Source organism: Ursus maritimus, unplaced genomic scaffold (assembly GCF_017311325.1).
Source record: "Ursus maritimus isolate PB19 unplaced genomic scaffold, ASM1731132v1 scaffold_15, whole genome shotgun sequence".
NCBI classification, from domain to species: Eukaryota; Metazoa; Chordata; class Mammalia; order Carnivora; family Ursidae; genus Ursus; species Ursus maritimus.
This window is the reverse complement of record NW_024423897.1, coordinates 23,722,836-23,744,880: the sequence shown is the minus strand read 5'-3', so window position 1 is coordinate 23,744,880 and position 22,045 is coordinate 23,722,836. Positions and strand designations below refer to the sequence as shown.

General features: G+C 45.4%; 1 protein-coding gene across 1 annotated transcript in view; it reads right to left on the bottom strand.

Annotated features, from left to right (window-relative positions):
* Positions 1 to 22,045, bottom strand: part of SH3TC2 (SH3 domain and tetratricopeptide repeats 2) — a 52,865-nt gene that overhangs the window by 20,091 nt on the left and 10,729 nt on the right. The window contains exons 3-9 of the mRNA XM_008692532.2: positions 19,220 to 19,347; positions 16,000 to 16,105; positions 14,400 to 14,543; positions 13,146 to 13,347; positions 12,303 to 12,376; positions 9,743 to 9,938; positions 1,971 to 2,104 (exon numbers count right to left, since the gene is read on the bottom strand). Of these exons, the coding sequence (XP_008690754.1) occupies positions 1,971 to 2,104; positions 9,743 to 9,938; positions 12,303 to 12,376; positions 13,146 to 13,347; positions 14,400 to 14,543; positions 16,000 to 16,105; positions 19,220 to 19,347 (984 nt within the window). The remainder of the gene's footprint in view (positions 1 to 1,970; positions 2,105 to 9,742; positions 9,939 to 12,302; positions 12,377 to 13,145; positions 13,348 to 14,399; positions 14,544 to 15,999; positions 16,106 to 19,219; positions 19,348 to 22,045) is intronic.

Sequence of the window (22,045 nt, the reverse complement as noted above, 5' to 3'; positions counted from 1 at the left end):
AGTGAAGAGGCATCTGAGGGTCCTGGTTTTGTTCCCTGCAGTGACTTCGTGGGATGAGGTGGAAGAAGGGCCAGTCTGGAGCAGAGCTTCAGACAGTCTGCGTCTGAGGGCCTCACAGGAGCTCTAGGCTGAGCAGGAAGTAGATCTGTAGCCAAACAAAAAAGCCAAGACTTGCAAATACAGACTCAGGACCCACAGTGGGTCACAAGGAATGGGTCCCAGTCCTAGGAGAAGCCTTCGGACAAGAACGCAGAGCAGCTGGGGGAGGGGAGTTTACGAAGGAGCCAGAGAAACACCAGCATTTCCCAGCAAGTGGGAGGCAGCAAAGGGGACTGGAATGGCACCGTGCGAGAGAAAAGAGGAGACACAGAGACCAAGGTGCCTCTGGGACAGCCTCCTAACGTCACAAAAGTGGAAGAAGGCTAGGTGAGAACCAGGGAGACACCTTGGGTTTGGCAGCAAAGAACCGAACCCTCTTGGGTATAACTGTGGAGGTGAAGGCCAGATTCATGGCCCCCCAGGACAGGGGCTGCTGGAAATAAGATGCCACCTCTTCCTGGCAGAGAAGCAATAGCACCCTGTGCCCTCACTCTGGGCTCTCCGGGGAATTTGTGGCCAGCGGCCCCGCACGGAGTCAAGCCTCTGCCTACTATTCTCCGTGAGTGTCGTCGTAGCTACGTGAGATCGGTAACCTGCAAAGGCAGAAGGCTCCCCGCCCCCGAACGTGGGAGAGCTAGGGAGCCAGGCTCTGGCGAGCTGCCCTGGTGTCCCGGCCCTCGCTGACACTGAGAGCACGTGCCAGTCTCCCTCCAGGCAGGGCCACCGAGAACACAAATGGTGCAGGAGTTACAAAAAGATGCTCTCTCTGGGAGGAGCAATTGCAGAGAGCACCCCTTCCCCAGGGCAGAAGCCTTGGAGGAGCTGGAATTCACCAATAGGACGCCTGTCTGCTGGCTGCCGTGGTGCCGGGAGGCCCCTGCACCATCATCGGGCTCTGCCCTGCATCCAGCAGCGCTGCACTCCCGGTGCTTACACAGGAGGCAAAGCGCTGCCTGGGACCTGCCCCTAGAGCTCTCCCCACCATTGCATCAACAGCTGGTGGACCCCGTAGGTCCAAGCCTGTGGCCCGCCCCTGCCCAGGGCGCGCCTAAAGTCGTCCTGGATTTTCAGACCTCAACACCCCCTCCCGGGTGGTGCACATAGCTTCAGCTTCCTGGTTCAGCCTGGTGGGTGGGTGGTGTGGTCTGTTCATGGCAAGAAAGTTCGTGGCTAGGTGCTCCTTGCAAATACCTCTTGTGCACGGTGAGAGACTCTGAGGCCCACTTCTGCCCCAGGGAGCGGGCCCGAGAGCTCCTTCTGCAGAATCCCTCTTCTCTGCCACCAACTGTGCCGCATCTAATCTGGCCCCACGGGGGTAGACACAACACCACCATCGCTGACGAGATGGGGGAAACACGAATCCTTCCTCAAACCACAAGGTGAATGTGCTTCCTGACACAGAGCAGTGGGCCCTTCCAAAGTGAGGGAAAGGAGAGGCATTCATTTCCTCAATCAGTCATTCAGACACTGATGAGAACTGGCAGCACTGAGGCCCCTCCCACAGTCCAAGCCAACACTCCTGCGCCCCGCCCCCCGCGCCCCGCCACAGTCCAGCATCAGTTTGTGTTGGGGGCAGTGTGGTGGAGTAGGGACTGTCCTGACTAGAAAACGGGGAAGGCACTAATTCACCAGAGCCTCAGTTCCCCAGTTTGTAAAATGAGAGGAGAAATCACTTCTTAGAAGCTGTAACATTCTATGGTCCTGCCTTTATCATCAGGGACCTAGACCTCCTTCAGCCCTAGAAGAAGCGACCTCAGTCACAGTTCAGGAGGTCTTCTTCTCCCAGATTAGAATGGAAGGCTCAATAGGGCTGGCCTTTCATGCTCTCACTGAGCTGAGCTTCCAAAGGGGTCCGAGGAGCAAACACTCACTAAGCCGGTAGACAGACGCTATGTCGGTATGAGCAAGCGTGTGGAGGAAGCTGGCACACTCAGCTTTCCTGTCACTTCCCAGGACCCACAGAGAGCATCTTTCCTCGTCACTGAAAAAGGCGGAGCTCTTGTTCCTGCATTGAGACAAAAGACATGGGTACAGATGAGCGCAAGTCTCCGGACATAACCATTCTCTCTCCAGCCCAGGATCCAGTGAAGGACAGAGAGAGAAGCCATTGACCCGCTTGCCACAGCTGCAGCCAGACTCATCTCACTGTTGTGTAATGTCTGTATCCCTGCTACCCAGAAGAGCTCTGAGGCCCCCATTCATGAAGAAACGAGCTGCACGGCTGCTGAGCAGGCCAACGTGGGGATGGAATGACCCCTCCTGTGAAAACTCTATCTCCCGAAGAAAACAAAGCCCCTTCTCTTGACCCCTACCTTTCTTTGAGACCAGCTGGTGCCCACTTTTAATAGAGAAATACAAATTGGCTGCCCCAAAGGTAAGGGTTGAAAAGGGACCGTGAAAAGATGTTTCTCTGTCAGGTTATTTCAAAAACACTAGGGACAGGCAGCACAATCTAGAGAAGTGATGAAGAGAGTTTGACTATGGTCAGAAGAGCTTTTCACAATTGTTGGCATCTGATTCCACGGCACAGAACGAGAGCCTTATGTGGCATTCAGAGAGGGGATGGGAAGGGGGTAGAAGGAAGGCCAGGGGCTGCAAATAAGAGAGATCCTTATACTCACTGTACTGTATAAACTCACTTTTAAAACTAATTTGCTTACTAGAAACTTGTCATAGAATCAAAGAATGTGAAAAGTAGACATGCCTCAGAAAACATTCAATCCAGAATTTTTAAGATCTCTTTCGGGGGGGGGGGGGTCTAAACTCAGAATCCATTTTTTAAACAAAAATAACTCGGAAGCCTAAGAGGTAGTAACAGCTAATACTTGGAAGGGTGGGGGGAGCCTATAATGAATTAGACACCCTTATCTCATGTAATCTGCACAGTCGCCCGATGAGGCAGGTACTGTTCTTACTCCTCTCTACAAAGGATGTAATTGAGGCACAGAAAAATAAAGTCGGTAGCTAGGAAGTGGTAAAAAAAAAAAAAAAAAAAAAAAAAAAAAGGAGGGGCGGGGATGGGAGTGCCATGGTCTGCCACCTGCATTTTATTCTCAGAACTCAGGTAAAGCCAGTGATGAGGAAACCAGGAGCTAATATAAATTGCAAGGTCACACCACTAATTAGGACAGAAACAGCACTAAAGCTGTGTCCTGATGTCTGGCCCAGCACTCTTCCCAGGACACTTACTGAGCCCGCATCTCTCTGGCCTGACTTCCAGATTCTTCCTACACCATGAGAGCAGTCATCCTCAAAACAACATCTAGTTGAAATCTACAACTAAACTCCTCTGACATCAAAAGAAATTATTATATGATTTCAATTTTCTATAGAACCTTGAACTTTATAAAGCATTCCTGAATTTACTATTTCATTTAGTAGCATGTCAGAATGACACAGCTAGCAAGTGTAAAGCTGAGACAGAAACTGTGATCTTCTGCCTCTGTGGCCCATTGCCTCACAGCTGATCAGCTAATGTCCTGAGTCCCACGTATTTAGAAAGAGTCCAAGAAGCCTGACAGATTACATTAGGGTGTTCCTACCATGGAAATGGGGTTAGAACGGTAAGACTTCTAGAACTATGGCAGGCTGGCATGCTCCACTGGGGGCTACTCTCACCCACACACACAGACAAATCAGAGATAAAATGTGATAAGGATAAATATTTTAATATATTCTTTGACTTGAAAGAAAGAAAGAAAAGGAAATGCCTGAGAGCCAGAGACAAAGGAGAAACTAAAGCCAAGTTGGTAAACGACAGCAGATGGCCCAGAGGCCCTGGGGGGGTTCTCCGCTGGGACCCTGGTTCTCAGAGCTGGGGCTCACCCTGTAATGCCACCCAGGGACAGGACATGGGACTTTGGGTCCGTGTGAAGCAGGGAAGCTGAACTGAGCTCCCTACAGCCCGACCTCAGCAAGAACTGCAGCTTCTGTGACGAGGAGATGGGAAAACTCACCCGCCAACGACACACTTCCATCTGTCTGAGTCCCCGGGAAAAAAAGTCAAACACCTGGACTTACACCATTAGAAGACGTGGGCTCGGAATTACATTGTACAGTGTAAGTACAATCAAACAACTTTACATTAAAAAGCCAGCCCTGGACCATTGAGCTCCTAAATTTTCAGGGAAAGTAGTGCCAAAACTGCTCTACTGGGATGTTTTCTTCAGTCGAGGCTTCCTGCAAAGACCATCTTTGAAATTCAGGGCGTCTTTGTTGAAAATCCAGGGCGCCCGGGTGGCTCAGTTGGTTAAGCGTCTGACTGGTGATTTCAGCTCAGGTCCTGATCTCATGGGTCATGGGATTGAGCCCCGCATCGGGCTCATGCTCCGTGGGGAATCTGCTTGAGTTTCTCTCCCTCTGCCCTGCCCCTAAGAACGAGCTCGCACACTTGCACGTGTGCACTCGCTCTCTTTCTCATATAAATACAGAAGTCTTTTTTTAAAAATTAAAATAAAATAAAATAAAATGTTGAAAATTCATTCACATAACCAAAAATACAAACACAAGAAAAGGAACTCCTGACAATGCATGCCAGCAAGTGCACAAATAGGTAAATTCACACTACAAAAACCAGAAATAACAAGAATCTAAAGATTAATTTATAATATGCATGGTTAAAATGATGAAATGAAAGACTGACTAGAAGCTACAGGGAAAAGATGGAACCTGGTGAGCAGAAATAAGTATACGTGGAAAACAGCAAAATACAAATTCTAGAAATGAAGATAAAGGCATGCACACTTAGGACTACAGGAGTGAGTTCAGCAGCACGTTTAGTCACAGCAGAGGAGAGAATTAGTGAAACTCAAGATGGGAAGGAATCACCCAGAATGCACCTGTAGGGACAAAAAGATGAAAAATATAAAAGAACTGATTAAGCAAGACTGAGGCTAGAATGGCAAGTCCAACATACCTCTGTTAGGAATTCCAGAAGACAGACTAAAAAGAATGAGAGAGAGGCAAATACTCAAAGGGAGAATGACTGAGAATTTTCCAGAATTGAAGAAAGACATGAGTCTTCACACTGGAGAAGTACACCACGTCCTAAGATAAATAAATAAAAATAATATCATTTTCACATGACTTCCATTTCTTTAGGGTTATCCTTCTTTTTGTGTTTTCTATTTCTCCCGATCCTTCCTTCTTTCGGGGTTTAATGATCTATCACTTGACAGTTCCATTTGCAGGATGAAAGAGTTAAATAGAAAGGATAGGGCATAAATCAATGGAATAAAAACAAAGTAGAAGAAAATAATAAAGATAAATATGAAATTAGTGACACAGAAAACAAAGAAACAATAAAGATGGTCAACATAAGAAATTTTGTTTTTCTCTAAGGATTAATGAAATGGACAAAACCCTGGCAAAACAGATTTGAAATTTTATACAAATAGTTATTTTCCCCTCCACTTGGAAGATCATTCTACACTTAGCTAAATTATCATTCAGAATTATATTTTAAGTATATTTAAGACAAAAAAGGACTAACGACTGAGAGTAGTTACAACTCACAGATCTCCACTGAAATAACTACTAAAATATAACAGGGTAGATGCCTTGTGATAAATATGTAACAGAATAGATCTCATCTAGATATGTCATAGTACAAAACATCAGTAAGAAAAACCTAAAACAAAAAGAGAGAGAGAGAAAGCTGCCTACCTGCAAAGAAACGGCTATGAGACTAACAGCAAACTTCTCATCAGCAAAAATAGATGCCACAGGAAATGGAATTATCAAGAAGAGAAAACAATGTGAAGAAGAAAAGAGGGGCTATAAGAAATAGAATTTTTCAAACTTCTAATACTATGAAATACTGGCTTATCTCCTGTATTCTTTTTTCTCGTATTGAATGCATTAATTTTTCAACCTTGCTTATTTTTTAATTTACACATTTAAGTATACAAATTTCCTTTAAATAACACTTCATGAAAATGAACTATATCTACTACAATGTGACTAAATCCTAAATTTACCATATCGGCTGAAAAAAGGGGCCAGTTACAGAAAAAAACAAACATGTATATCCATTTTTAAATACACAAAACTCTAGTATGCTTTTTTACAAATATCCGTTTCTAAAATGTATCAGAGTGATGACTGGGAAGATACATACCAACTTCACATAGAGTCTGCCCTGGGGTAAGAATCAGGATCACAGGATGGAAGTAGGAAGGAGTAACAGGGGTCTTCAGCTAAACCTAAAGACATTTTTCCCTCAACACACACACACACACACACACACACACACACACACACAAATACACACATATCAAATACTTTTTAAAAGCATAAAGCCAAAGGAAAAGAAAGGGGTGCATTCTGTCACTATCGGCAGCTCTTAAATCCCTAAAGGCGCTCTGGCCAAAACAAACACCATGTCTATTCAGACAGACTGCCTGCCCCAAGTTTTAAGAACTGGTTTTCCAGCTGCTCTTGCTGTGAAACCAGGTAGCTGGTGTTGAAATATGGGCTGTAAATAAAAGGAAACCCACAACTTGGCTGCTGTGGAAAAGCAGGATCCCTTTCCCATGTGTCAGAGGCACAGACTAAATCTGACTCACAGAACAACTTCTGAGACATTTCACTCTCAATATACTGCTGATTTGGTTAAATAAATACAGATGGATGCATGGATGCATGGGTGGGTGGATGGATGGATGGATGGAAGGATGGTTAGATGGATGGATGGATGCATGCATGCATGAACAGGAGGGAGGATAGCTGGATGGATGAAAGAATGAATGAAAGAATGAAAGAATGAAAGAATGAAAGAATGAAAGAATGAATGAATGAATGAATGAATGAATGCACTTTAAGGAGAAATATACTAACTAGCACAGGGAGGGAGCCTGTGGGAAGAGGATGGAGACCAGCAAATAAATGCAGGACCTTCTTTAGAAACCTTATACCAAAGTGAACACAGACTAACAGTGACACCCAGTGGCCAGACCCCCTGCATAGCACACAGGATGATTCCCAGGACTCCACACCCTGGCTGCTGCTTGTAGCCAGTTTGTTTGTGGGCTTTTTCTCTTATTGCTGTGTTTTGGGGAGGTCTGTGATCTAGAGAGTGCTGTGGGGGATGCCGATGAGCCCGTTCCCCTCTCCCCTCCTCCTTCCACCTCTCCCTGTCTCCTGGCTCACTTTCCCCTTCCCTACGCAATGTGCAGGCTCTGTTGATGGGGTCCCACATGTGACCAGGTGGAGAGGCCAACAGAAGACACTGTAGAAATAAGGAGAAGTTCTCATGCCACCCCTGCGATACAGGCGGTGATGTTCTTCATGGCACGAGTGTATTCCCTACAGCTAAGCCAGTTAAAATATGATCATCAAATTAATTTAGTGGTGTAAGTTATTGTGATTTGGGCCAAGGTATGAGGTACAGAAGTCCAAATATAGTTTATGAAATCTGACACCTATTAAAACTGCCTCTCAAAGATCACCGCCCACACCAGGAACAGCCGTAGTAGGAGTTAATGCATGTTGACCACACACACACTGTGCCAGACGCCATTCTAAGTGCTTTCCACGTGTTAGCTCGTGTCAACTCCTGACAATCCTATGAGCAGATACTAATATCGTATGCGTTGTACAGATGAGAAACCTGAGGCACAGAGAGACTAATTAACACGTCCAAAGTAACCGAGCTGGTAAGCTAATGGAGACACACAATGTGCTTACATGGCCATAAATGCCTTTCAGGGAGTCTGGCTCTGGAAGTCTGATTCCTAAGCTACTCTGCCTCCCAATGCCCAGGTACCTCCCAATGGCCACTGACCTCTCAATGACTGGTGACCTCCCAGTGGCCAATCCCAAAGACCTTTTAGCAGGAAGCCCTGCTTTACCTCTCTGCAGTCTGCAACAGTGTTAACTGTCCCCTCCACTCCCTTCCATCCTCTTCTGCAGCTCCTTTGTTCTTTTGTCTCCTTTGCTACATTCTTTCTTCCTCTGCTCTGTAAGCTGTTCTTCCTCACCAAATCTCTGTCTCTTTATTCTTTCCCCCTCTGAGCAGGACCTCAGCTGCAGAACTGTATGGCGGAAAAAGAACCCTAGATTTAATGTCAGGGATCTGGAGTTTCACACCCAAGGCCTTGGGTTTAGCCTTTTCACTCCTGGGGTCCTCACTTGCCCTGCAGTAGATGAGTGGGTTGTTTGAGCAGTGGTTCCCACCTTGGGTGCCCACTAGCCCCACCTGGGGAGGGGCTACCAGGTCCCACCCACACCAATGAGATAGAACCTCAGGGGTAGAACAGGGACATCTGTATTCGTGAAGCTCCTGGAATCTCTAAATTTCTGTTGATTGGTCCTCAGCTGTGTCCTCTCTCCCCGGTCCCCCGCCCCTTCCCAAGTGCCAGCCTCGGTCTCCTGCTTCCAGGTTCTCCCCTGCCCTGGCACACCTCACTCAAAGCCAGGGTTCCAGTCTCATCATCCATCACTCTTGCTCAGAGATACTCAGTGGCTCCCCATTCTCTGCCAGGTGAAGGACACAGGCCCTGAACGGGCATCTCTGCCATGTTGCGCCCCCCCGACCTTTGCCACACCGATGACCTCCTGGTAAAACCTGCCTCTCAACCAGCGCTAGTCATTCCTTACACAGCCCCTCACTTTCCTACCTGTGATCGCTTTTCGCCATTTCTCTCTGTTGAAATACCTTGCATCCTGCAAGGTTGAACTCAAATATTGCCTATTTCATGAAAGTTCTCCTGACACCCTTCTGCTTATAAACTCCCATTCAGTCCGTAATCCTCTAGGGGCTCGTCGAGCGATCTTCCTCCCTTAGAGTACTTGAGTTCCCACATTTCTGTGTAGGGAAGATGACCTTCTGTCTCCTCCCTCTGCAAAGGGCAGACTGCCCTTGGTCCACTCTCCTTGGTGGCTCTTTCGTACAAGGGAAGACATTCTGGTCTGGGTGTGCAGGGCCTTGGACACCCTGGGGCCACATTCTCCCAGAGTCCCCATGCTAGCAGCCAACTCTGTTCCCTCTGGTACTTGCTGGGCCCAGGCTTCCTCCCGTTTCCTCTCCCCATGCAGGAAGCCCACCCCAGACAGACTGGTCAACATTCCCGAGCTCTGCTGTTCCCTGAAGGGTGGGAGGCACAAGCTGGCTGTCTGCTGCTCATTGGTCCTCAGAACCAGCCCTTCAGGACCCGAGGCAGAAAAGAGGAAAAGACGCCCTCTACCATCCTGGCCCACACTGTCACCACACATTGAGCTTTCAGCAAACCTCCAGTGGGAGGGTCTCTCCTTTCACTAAGCTGCAATCCGCGGGTCCCTGTGTGTGCCCTTCCCTTAATGGGGCCCCTTGGTTGCACAGGGTGAGTGGCAGAATACAAGTTCCAATACCCCCTTGCAGGGATAACAGCAGGCCCTTCGGCTTGGGGGTGTGCCTCCCTCCTCACACACAGGAAGGCCTCAGTGACCATTGCTGAACAGAACTGAACTGGCTCATTCCTTGATCCCTCATCCTCTCCTTCCCATCACCCTTTGCAGCAGGCTTGGTTGTCAGGATGTGCTCGTCTGACTCCATCTTGCCAGGGAGCCCTGAAGCTCATCTGCAACCCTGCTCGGCATGGGGCAGGGCCACTGGGGAAGGCAGCCCGCTCCAGGACACCCCAGAGGCCCCCTCTGCCATACTCACATTGGGGAATACGACTCGGGATCTATGTTCCTGGTGGGAACAAAGCCCACTTCCCCTGAGCGTGTCGACTTCCCAATGAACCACTGAAGCCCAGGTATGACAAAGCCGATGATCTCGATGCTTTCTCCCCGGCGAAAACTCAGCTCATCCTTTTCTTCCCTCTCATATTCCTTCCAGGCCTTACATTTTCCTCGGCCTGTGGAGAAATAACATCCACGTCAACCAAATAAGGCAGAAACTGCTCCTGGTCTAATATGAAATGAAAAGTCCCCAGAATTTAGAATTTCGAGGACCGGTAACATCATCCCCACCCCCAAAAAAAGAAATCGGCAGGAATGACACAGAGTAACTGGCTTTTAATTTTGCCGAACTAAGACATTCAAAGAAAGGAACTACCATCCACTTTCACCATCACTTTACAAAAGAAAGGATGTTTTCATAAATGGAGGAAAGATCACTTCAGAATGCTGGATATACCCGAAAACTGAATAAAGTTCCCTCATGAAAAACTGGAAAGCTTACTGTATTGCCTTACTGTGTCTGATTGCCATTATTATGTAAACACTTCCTCGTGGCTAGCCCAAATCCACAGACCAGGGTGAGAAACATTGTGGGATCTCTCCATTCCCCTCCAACTCCTTTGGCTAACTGTGACCCTCAGTCTGCCCAACTGTAAAAGGGACATAGTAAGAATACTTGTCTCATAGACTTTAGGAAAAGTCAAAGAGATTAAGTGCACCAGGCCTGGGACCTCATCAACCTTCAATAAACGTTAGCCTCCTATTACTGGTAAACAGAAAACCGCTCAGGCCCCAGAGGGACTTGGAAGACTCCCCTTCTGCCTATGGTCATGGCTCAGCTTGATGAGTTGCCCAGCTAAGATCTAGTAATGACATATTTATGAGCTCTGCCCTGTCCGGTTCGCAAAGTACATGTAAGCCTGTTTTCTCAGATCTTTCCAAGAGTCCTAAGGGGTAGGTAGAGCAACCATCACACTGCCCTTCTTATAGGTTAAAGGGCGGAAGTACAGAGAAGGTCTGTGATTTGTCCAGGGAGCTGGGTTAACCAACTGCTGGCTAACCCTTCTCTCCACTACTGCTGCTTTGCTGGAGATAATGGCTTTTATGTGTCTTGGTTTCCATGTTCGCTTTAGCTTTTCTGCTACAGCTACTGGCTTTCTTCTTTCCCCTGACATTTCTGATCAAGTTTCTATTGATCGTGTCCTCAAGAGTAGAAATTCCCACCACTTTGTGGGCTAATAGGATCTATAGTGTGTTAAACACTTGCAGTGTGAAAAAACTGTACTGAGTGATTTTCAGATGTCATTTAATGGATTTTTCGTGGCATTCGAAGTCAGTTTTACGGTAACATTTTACTCATGAGAAACTTGTAGCACAGTGAGAGCTCACGAATTGGCCAAGGTCACGCTGGTTTTAAGGTGTGGAGCCAGAATTCGAACCAAGAACAAACTTCATAGCCCTGTGGTCTTTAGTCCAAGGAAAGCTTACACTGCCTCGGATAGCCAAAAATCTTGTTTACGGTCAGTTAACTGATTAGATCTAATGTCTGGGTTCCATAATTCCCTCCATTTCTTTTTTTTTTTTTTAAGATTTATTTATTTATTTTAGTGAGACAGAGAGACAGACAGACAGGGTGTGAGCAGGGGGAGGGACAGAGGCAGAGGGAGAGAGAATCTCAAGCAGGCTCCTGGCTGAGCGCAGAGCCCAACACAAGCCTCGATCTCAGGACCCTGAGACCATGACCTAAGCCAAAATCAAGAGTCAGACGCTCAACCGACTGAACCACTGAGGTGCCCCTCCCTCTATTTCTTTTTCAGAAAGTGTTATTTGGGCTCACAGCTTACAAAATTGCACTTGGGCTAGGCGGGTTGGTGGTGGGAGGGGCTCTAAGGATGAAGATGAAAGGAATATATGCTCTAGATACTAGAAAACATTAAAGGTCATTTCCAGGAGATACATATGTACTTACAGAGACATGCGTATATGTATGTGTGTGTGTACACAGATTCTCTAAAATACATGCATGGTTATATAATACACTCTATTATATGTATATATATTTCATTTATTTATTCAACAAATATTTACTGAGTATATCCACCATGTGCCAGGCATTCTTACTTTTCCTAAATTCAAAGCCAATTTCACAAAAGTTTAAGGGAAATTGAAAATGTTTTGACCCGAGATTGAAAACAGGCAGCCTGCAGGCCACATGTGGCCCACACTGGGTTTTTTATTCACCTGATATATCATGAAATCCCCATGGTCCCCACCATTTCCATTTGCTAACATCTTCCACCCAGGCCCGCATGCATCTGTGCGTTCTGTCACTGTGAGCATTTGTACCAACAGCCCTGGATTGAGACCTCTCATCTCACAGGCAAGAAACCCATGTTCTAGACAGCAACTGGCTTCTCCACGGCCAGCCAGCAACAGAGGTTAGGCAAGAATTCACATCAACTGACTCCAAACTTGCAGATAAAATTAGGAGGCAGGGCAGTATTATCCTCCTGACAAAACTGTCTTCAACTCAGCCATACCGATCTGATAGGAGCCTGTCCAATCCCTCTTCCTGCAAAGGCCACAGCTTCCTGGATAATTCTTTAGGAACCATCTGCCAATGGAAACACAGCGTTTGCAAACACAGATTTCAAAAAAATGACACCAGCCAGCAGAAGAGTTCATTAAAATAACAACAGTGGCAATGGTCGTTAAGTATCATGGTTAGGACTCCTATTATAATGATGGCAAACATTTATTGAGAACTTATTAGTATCAGCTGCTGTGAAAAGGAGAGTTCAACAAGCCTAGGATGTTTTCTGGCTCTAAATTAGTTTGCCAGTTAAATAACTAACTTTCCATTCTCGCTGTCAGATTCTCTGCCAGAGCCAGCCACAGCCTGGGATCACGTGTATTGTCACTCTGGAAGTTTCAGTTGACAAAACCTTCAGGCCCACGTTCTCAAACTTAAGTATGGAATACATCTCCTTATATTCAAGGGGAGCTTATAGAAAATGCCAGTTCTTGAATTGAATCCCAAAAGAGTCAGAGGATGGCCAGGCGGGCTGAACTTGTAGTAAATCCCAGGGTGATTCTGATACAAATGGTCCCCAGTCCCCATATGGGGAAACGCTGCATTTGAAGACCAGGCAGTTTTCCTCTTAGGTACAATGTACATCTGAAATTTGGAGTTGTCTCTGATTTCACCAAATTGTGCAAATTTTGACTTTAAAACAATAATAACAAAGACAAAAACAAAAAACAAAAACACCAAGATTTTGTTCCTTCCCTGGGCTGTCCCATATTGCAAGCCTGTCTACTCTGTTTGGAAGAGACCTCAGTCTGCTCTGGGACCCACTCCCAAGATGCAGTTGGCTACTCACTGGTGGAAAGGGAGTGGCAGAGGTTCTAGAGCTGACAGGGGCACCAGGCCCCGCTGACCCGTCACCAAGGACACGCCCTCCCACTCGGATTCGCCTTCAACTGTCTTCACGGAGACTAACTCCTTCTTACAAAGCGTCAAATATTCCCCTTCCTTCTCAGCTGGCTGAGCCACGGAGCACAGGGCTCTGCAGAAGAAGTGGCCTGTAGAGAATGAGAAAAGCCCCTCCAAGGAGTAGCAGTAAGTGAAAAGGGATTATCACACAATGTAACATTTCTAACCAGAAGCCCAGCTACTTTTCTTCCTGGGAGGAAAGGACACGGCCAAGGGAGAGGGCCCACAGAAAGTCTTTGTGATCCCAGAAAAACTATACCAGAAGAAAAAAGCCACTGGGAGGGAATTCACTTAAATTAGACACCATAAGCTCAGAATAGTTTGTGAGAATAAGGTTTAATTGGGACTTGACCTTGAAAAAAAAATGAAACAAAAATTTATTTAACGGAACTTCGGTTACAATTGGAACCTTCTGCTTAATCTTAGAACCAAACAAAGACTAAATTAAGTTGATGTGGGTGAATATAATTTCTCCAACTAGATTTTATAGTAGCACAGTAGGAAATTCTTTCCTTCAATTGTGATCTGTGCAACACAATCATAAGCAGAATCCTTTTGTTAAATATTCTGTGCAAATCTGGCTCTTTCAAGGTGCCTGTGATGTCATTGGTTGTTACCCCTTGGTTATAGCCCTGATCGGACCCTTCCTTGTAAACAGATTGGCTTGTGCTCCAAGAAGTTCCCCAACACCATCTTCTTCCATCTCAGGAAATCTTGCAGGTTTTGCAAGATTTGCAATTTTATTTCACAATCAAATTATATCATATATTTTAAAAAGTGCTTCTTACTCTTGGATGCATGTTAGAATTGCCTGGGCAACTTTCAAAAAATACCAAAACGTGGCCCCTACCTCTGGAGATTTAATTGGCCCGGGTGGAGCCCTGGAATGGGCATCTTCTAAAAACTCCCCAAGGGTTCTCGCATCAGACAATCCGTGAGACTGACAAGCATAGCTGTTCATGTGATACCAGCGTAGAACTGAGAGAGATGTTTGGAGTAATATTGTAACAGGTGGGTTCATTTATGAATATTCTCACCTTCAAAAAAATTTTTTTTGCCTCCCTTTGTATCCTAATTATTTCAGGGACTCTGATAATAAATATCCAGATAAAAACCCATCCCACCCTGCTTCCACGCTCACCTTCCTGTATGAGGAGTCCCAGGTATATTGTTTCCAGGTGTTTCTCATCCACTGACACTTGGATCTCTGTATCTTCCACCAATCTGCAGTTGAGCCAGTACTTGTGGTCAAAGAGGAGATGTTCCAGACATGCAGATACATAGCCTAAGAGGTCAAGTCAACATGATTCCTGAACAACATGATTTCCACCATTAGCTGAGCACAGAAAAGGGTGAGAAAGCTTCTTTCTGAACTTCCTTCCCAGACCTTCATCCCCAACCTGACCCCATTTAACTGGAATCAGAAGAGCATAGAGAGGTAGCTAGAAAATTTCTAGAGTGAACTGATTCTTCTCAGCATCGTTGGGAAATACAAGTCATTTGTAAATGATATTTACTATGTTCAACACATTGTGGGTCTCCATAAATGCATAATGAAATGACCAAACCCAGTTACCTTTTTCTCATACGTCCATAGAGGAATTTCCAAGATTCTAATTTGGACTCTGGGGGGTCCTGGTCCCCCCCTTAAAGTTTTCCTGACTTGAGGTTCAAATTCCTATACCCCTGATGATGCAGTGGCTGGGGGGTTGTCCATGACCCACAAAGGAGTCTGGATTTACTTCACCATCCCTTCTCGGACTCTCTCCATCATTCATGCCCAGCATGCTCTCCCTTGTTAAAACCAGACTAGAGACTAAGCAAGTTGCAGTGATGGGTAGTATTTCAAACGTGCCTACAAATGTGAATTATTTGTGTTAAAATTTTGCTTCTTTTGAGACTTTCTCTTTCCTAAGATGCAAAAACCTGGTTCTTTCCATTCTGGCTTTGTTGTGCCTACTTAGGCCTTGTGTGTTCTCTATCATCGTGCTTCTTGCACTTTAAGGTGCACACAATCACCTGGGGATCTTATTAAAATACAGATGCTGGTTCAGTAGATCTGGGATGGGGCCTGGGATTCTACTTTTCTAACAAGCTCCACCCGATGCCGCTGCTGCCGGTCCATGGAGCACACTTAGAATTAAAGATGGGTCTCTAACTGATCGTGGAAGGAGAGGCAGCGTGGCGGGCAGAAAATCAACATAACCACGCGAGAAGTTCTACCTTCTGGCCAAGAGCCATCTTGACCCTCCACCCCTACACAAGGTCACTTCCTAGAAAACGCTGCAATCTGAGTCCCTTTTAGCAGATAACTCCCCCTTCTCTTTCTTTGACTCTTTTCCAAAAACATAGGCTAAAATATGCACAACTCTACTATTTTGAGCAACTACTTTGGTCTGACTCAAGACTGGTTCCTTTTTCTTTTTTAACCGTCAACCTGCATCTCTCCCAGTCCTTCAAATTTAGTGATCATCAAGAACATTACCAGCGGATTGATGATCTAAGAAAGTAGTCTCTCCCTGAAGACAAAGTAATGGTGCGCATAGCATTTGAGAGTAATAGTAAATGTTTGCTTTAGATTTAGTTCCAGGCAGGTTGTGGTATTTCAAAAGTTAACCATCCATGTCAGGACTCTACCTCTTTTTAATTATCAGACCCAGACCAATTCCCTAATATCAAGCCCCACAAATAGGCTGAACCAAGACGTAAGTTGTCCTCTACCCGCCTGCTTCACGTCCTACCTAAGTTCAAGTAAGTAGAAAACTTCCAGATTTCCTCCATGGTCTTGAAGGTGATGAGGAACTGAGCCTTCTGGGACTGGATACCCACCAACCTGGCTGAGAGGTCCTGGGTAAAGAGGACAGGGAGTCAGTCTGGGATGACCGCATCCCGTTAACAACCTCGGAGAAGTGCAAAATGCTTCGTATGAATTTCTTGATTGTGGAGCTGTGTTTTTTACATCCCAAAAAAAGAAAAAGAAAAAAAAGGAAATAACCTAAATGTCCATCGATAGGAGGCTGGTTAAAGTGAATTCTGATTCATCCATGCGAGGGACTATTACGATATTATGCGGCCATAAAACAGAATGAGGAAATTCTTTGTGCACTGATGCAGCCTCCGAATATATACTGCTAGACGGCGAACCAGCCGCAACAGAAAGGAGCCAGGACGCAGGACTGTGTGCAAAGAATGCTACCTTTTGTGTTAAAAAAAAAAAAAAGGAGTATGGGGGAAGGTGAAGGATAAAAAAGAGAAGGCACATTGGAAGCAAGTTTGATTGTGAATCTATGTCTAATGATTATTTTTATAAAGCTGACAAACAGAAAAAGCAAATTACTCAAAAACAAAAATCATCCACAATCCCTCCTCCTAGAGCTCATGCGTGTTAACATTTCAATGTCTTTACTTTGAATCCTTTTTCCCATCACGGGTTTCGATGTATCTATTTTTATATAAATAGAATCACATTACACAAATTGTACTGTAATCTTTTGAAACAAAACAATATTTTGTGAACCATCTCCCACATCATTAAACAACTTACATTATCTTTAATGGTTACATATGCCATTGTTACATTAACAAAATTCTTAGCATTTCCTTATGGTTAAATGATTAAGTTGTTTGCATTTTTTTTACCACCCTGAACAGTGCTGTGATAAACATCCTATAGCTAAATCTTCGTACACATCTTTGTTTTGACCCAAGTGATTCTGAGAAGTGCAGCTGGGAATGCAGATATTCACATTTTCAATCCTAAAATGCAGGAGCCAAGCTGCCCTCCAGAAAGGTTGGGCTCTGTCAATTTGCACGCTCCCCCACTCCCTTTTTTTTAATACCTGAGAAAATAGGCCTGACCTACTGTACAGACTTGGTTTTCCCCTAAAATTTTTCTCTGTTGCTTGTCCAAGCTTCTAGAGTTGACTATAGTGAGTGACGGTCAAAACATCCTTCCTCCCCCAGGCCAGGTCCTGCCATCAAAGACCAACCCCTGGAACGCTGTTCTGGGGGAAGCCTGTGGAAAGAAGAGGGTAGACAGAGAGGAAGGAAGAGAGGAAGAGCCCCCAGGTGAGCAAAGCCAGAACTCTGGGCTTCTCTCCTACTAGGCCCCAGGAGTCCCCAGATCCTGTGGATCAGGGAAGGGGTTTCAGATAAAAACCGATTTCTAGGAGGTTCATCAATTGTCAGGCCCTTCACCAATCTGTGAACAAGGCCTCATTTGACTCACAAGAACCTTATGCAAAGAATACAATTACACTACTTAATCCATTCTAAGATGCACTTTTATCACATTCAATCATTTCTGAAATTAAAGATAAGGAGGCATGGCATCATACTTAACTGGCAGCATCTACTTCTCTTTCTTCGAGGTCTATAAAATATTGCTGCATTTTATAATCAAATGGCATCTCAGCTTTAATAGAAAATCACATGATCCATGTGTTATAGCCAAGGAGGCCCAGGCACGGACGGGTTAAACAATTTGCCCCAGGTCACCTGTGCGTAGGCAGTGGCCTCCCCTGACTGGAGCCTAGATCCAGCCGACTCCTGGTCTCCGCTCGGGCACACAAGCTGGCCCGGCTCAACCTCAGCCTAACAGACCACCTGGCTCAAACAAACCCAGCTCTTGCCCACGCCAAAATTGACTCAAATTTTAAAAAACTATGGTGCCAGTTAGCAGCTCATGCCTGCAAGTTTCTGAATTCTGGAAATTAAAAACAAAAAAACAAAAAAACCCTACTATTTATAATTTATCTGCTATTTAGGGAGCTCATGCCACCACCCAAGCAAAGTGCCAAGCTCTCTACAGATACTGACTCAGGGGCCCCTCCCAACAAACCAGTCTTTTTTTTTTTTTTACATGACAGATTAATAGAACATGTTTCCCTTTTTAATTTGTATCGAATTAATTCAGAGACCATAAAAATAACTAGAACATACTAGTTTGTTACATGAAGTAATATTCTTTTTCTCCTGCCTCTAGTTGCAACAACTTTTAACCATTTCCAACTTTGGTTCTCTTTGTAAGTCCCTCCTAGGGGACCCCTGGGTGGCTCAGGAGGTTAGGCATCTGCCTTCAGCCTGGGTCCTGGGATCAAGTCCCACGGCAGGCTCCCGGAACAGCAGGGAGCCTGCTTCTCCCGCTCCCTCTGCCTACCACTCCTCCTGCTTGTGCTCTCTCTCTCTCTCTGTCAAATAAGTGGATGAGTTATTTTTTTTTAAAGTCCCTCCTAAACTGTAAATAATTTGGTCATACCCTTCTTCCATGGTTTAACAACCAAAGATACTAGCTACCCACCACGAAAGAGAAGGAACTGGTATGTTTACTTTATTGCCTTTTCTCCTCTCATTCTAAAATTTATAGTTATTAATTTTTGATTGGCAATTTTGGTACTTCAAAAAAAGAAGTATACTTAATGGTTACCAGTGGTGAGGGAAGGGGAAAGAGGGGGGTTATGGTTCAGTCAATACAGAGTTTCAGTTTGGGATGATGAAAAAGTTCTGGAACGGATAGTGGTGATGGGTGCATAACAATGTGAGTTCAACTGATGCCACTGAGTTGTACACTGAAAATAATTAACCTTGAAAATTTATGTTACATGTATTTTATCACAATGAAAAAGCAACAAAATTCTGATTTACCACATTTTTTTAAAAGGTATATTTCATGAGGTAGATACCATAATAATTCCCATCCTACCCAGGAGAGTCACTTGTAGAAGGTCAAACAGCTGATTTGAAACCGGTGTCTCTGACTCTGCAACCCCAGAGATTGCCCCCTTCTGAGTTGTGCCTATTTTTGCTGAGCAGCAAATGTGTACGTTTTCATTCATTCTTTCCTTGATCAGCTGTTTTTTTGAGGGCCTACTTTGTTCCCGGCGCTGTCCTAGGTGCTGGCGAGCCTTGAAGCGGCCCATACACAAGGTGGGCTCAGAATTGCACCTGGCCACCCCAGCTCACCTGAAACAGGGCACGCACCTCCTGGTCCAAATTCTCCAGCGCCCACAGCCGCCTCCTGGCTGCTTCCTGCAGGAGGCCATTTACACACCTCCGGGAGCGGCTCTTCACACTGAAAGAGAGCGTCAGATCTTAAAGAGAACAGAGAGAGAAATGCAGTCAGGTCAGGCTGGAAACGCAATAAAAGGGAAGAAAGAACTAGATGAACCCCAGTGTTTCCCACACCTAAACCTTAAATTGGTGTCCTTATTAACTAGGAATTACAAGTAATCCCCAGAGCACTTCTTTTAAAATGCCCCCAAGGGAAAAAAAAGAAAGAAAGAAAAGGCTGAAGCCAGGGAGTGTTCCAGAATCCCAGCAGTTGCTGTTGTTATTTCTGCTTTGAACAAGGTATGTCCTAGGCTGCCTGGCACTGAAGTGATGGTACCAACAAGAACAGCTAGACATATAATCCTTCCCGTGGATGATTTGTGAAAGTTTTGAACAAATTCTAATTCATCCATATATATGGAAATCATTTATATGTCAAATTTATGATATGTAATGGATATTCTATACTGTATGCATTATGTATACACCATACATTTTCTCTAAACTGTTTCTAATAATGGGTTTATTAATGTTTGCCAGGGTAGTTGCTTAATGTATTAAAGTCTATCTTTAATTTCTTTGAAATGCATATTTATTCAACGAATACTGTGAGCAGAAGCTGTTTCAGTGGCTGGAATACAGCAGGAAACAAAATAGACTTGGTCTCTATTCTCATGGAGCTTGTATTCTCTGCAAGTAACCAATTCTATGAACATAATAATTTCGGATGGAGAAAAGTGCTAGGAAAGCAATGTAATCAGGTTAACAGCCAGTGTGACGGAGCACTTGCAAGGGGCAGGGCTATGCTTTTGGATAATGTTGTTAGAAAAGGTCACCTTGAGGAGGTTCATCTTATAACTGCACTTTGCCACATCTTCTTTAGACAATAAGTAGCAACCTCGTTAATAATTATCAAACACAATGAACCAAAAAGGCATTGGACTGGATAATCATGGAGGTCTCTCTTCTAGCCCTAACTTGCCAGGGACTTTGCAAATCCTGAGCCCATTAAAGACAACCCCTCTCATGCTGGCCCCGGGTAACACAAGGCAGCCTGGATTCCTACATTTAAAAGGCCCATCTTTAACCTAGAAGTCCTGAAAATGCTGTGGCTGCCGACCAGCTCCAACAGGACATACCCAACTGACCTGGCATGGGTGTGAGCTGCGGGTGGATGTTTGCTCCACTCTGTTCCTCCCTGGCCTGTGATCTAACCTCATCCAAGCCCTCCATCTTCAGCAGTCCGATCCAGCCTTCTGTCTGGTAGCCTCACCGATCAGCACCCTGACCTCTATGAGGAGGCGAAGCCCGGGGAGGCGGAGTCACACGGACCTGGGCTCAAGGCTTGGCTCTGCCCTCGCTCGCTTGTGCCATGCTGAACAGTTAATTACCTCTCTACACTTGACTTTTCTCATTAGCAAAAAGACTGGCCAAGTACCTATTTCACAGGGCTTTGAAGAGGCTTACAAATTAGATTATGCATATAAAGCTTTTTGTTCAGTGCCTCCTACATAATAAATATTCAATTAACACATTAAGCATTAGCTGTTGACTCTCACAAGCTCCCCACCCCCACGCTGCATCAATTACTGCTCCCTCTACCCTCATCTTGTCACACCTGTAATCAACCTTGACTCTGACTGATGCTGTGACTCCTTTTCACCAAAGCCATCTCTCCTGTCCTTCCAAAGCCTGATCCAAACTCCCTTCTGGAATCTCTCACAATAGCCCCCAGTGAATGACAGCCCCTTCAGTGTGGATCTCCTTGCCCGGCATATGAATCCATGGATCTGTCACTCAAAAGATCTGGGTTTAAAAAGCAAACTGCCTTTGAGATCTCAGCAGGTAAGAGCTGCCCCTGAGAGCCTCCTGTCTCGGCCCACCGTGGGATCCTATGGTGCCCTCAGCATGACCGACAGGGGAATAAATCAAGTTCACTCCAGCGTTAGTGCGAACTACACTTTGTCATTTTTTTTTAAGTCCTTCTGAAAACCGGTTGTTTAATCATGCTAATGTATCTGATTGATTCTGTCCGCAACTCTTCCGCATAAAGGAGAGAGATTGGAGGCTGGGGTGGAATGTCCCCTTCTCACTCAGTGACTTTCCTAGAAACAGCATCACGGTGGAACACGCTAACAGACAAGTTCAGCCCCTCCTTTGTTCACTGGCCTTTGTGCTCTGATAAGGCAAAATGCTGACTACACTGCCTTCCGCGTACAACGGTGGCGAGTCACCTTTTGTCAAGGACAGCCCAAGCTAACAAAGAAGTGGATTGACTCAAGAACAAGAAAGGGCAAGGTTCTTCTCATGGCCAACCCAGCAGTGTGACCGAATTTGAAAATGGGAAAAAAAGGAAGAACCTGGTATGACATGAAAACACCATCCATTTACCTGGTTTATGTCCTTCGAAACATTCTTTAGGTAAATCTTTTTCACAAGTCTATCGTCTGTCTGCCCGAGAGAGGTCCGTGATTGGAGCGACAACGAAGCATCATGGCTGTGAACAAGGACGGGGGTTTGAACCCCTGTCTCATCACAGACTAGCTATGTGGCAGTGGGGAGGTTGCCTTTCTCTCTGAGACTCTGCCACCCTTGAAATGGGGAGTTTGGTAGCACCTCCTGGAGGTGAGCACATGAGAACAAAAGGCGATCACTTAGCACCTGCTTGGCACACTATTTGTCCCCCAAAATGGGCCCTGTTACTACACAACAGACGTTGCGTCTTGTGCGGGTTGATGC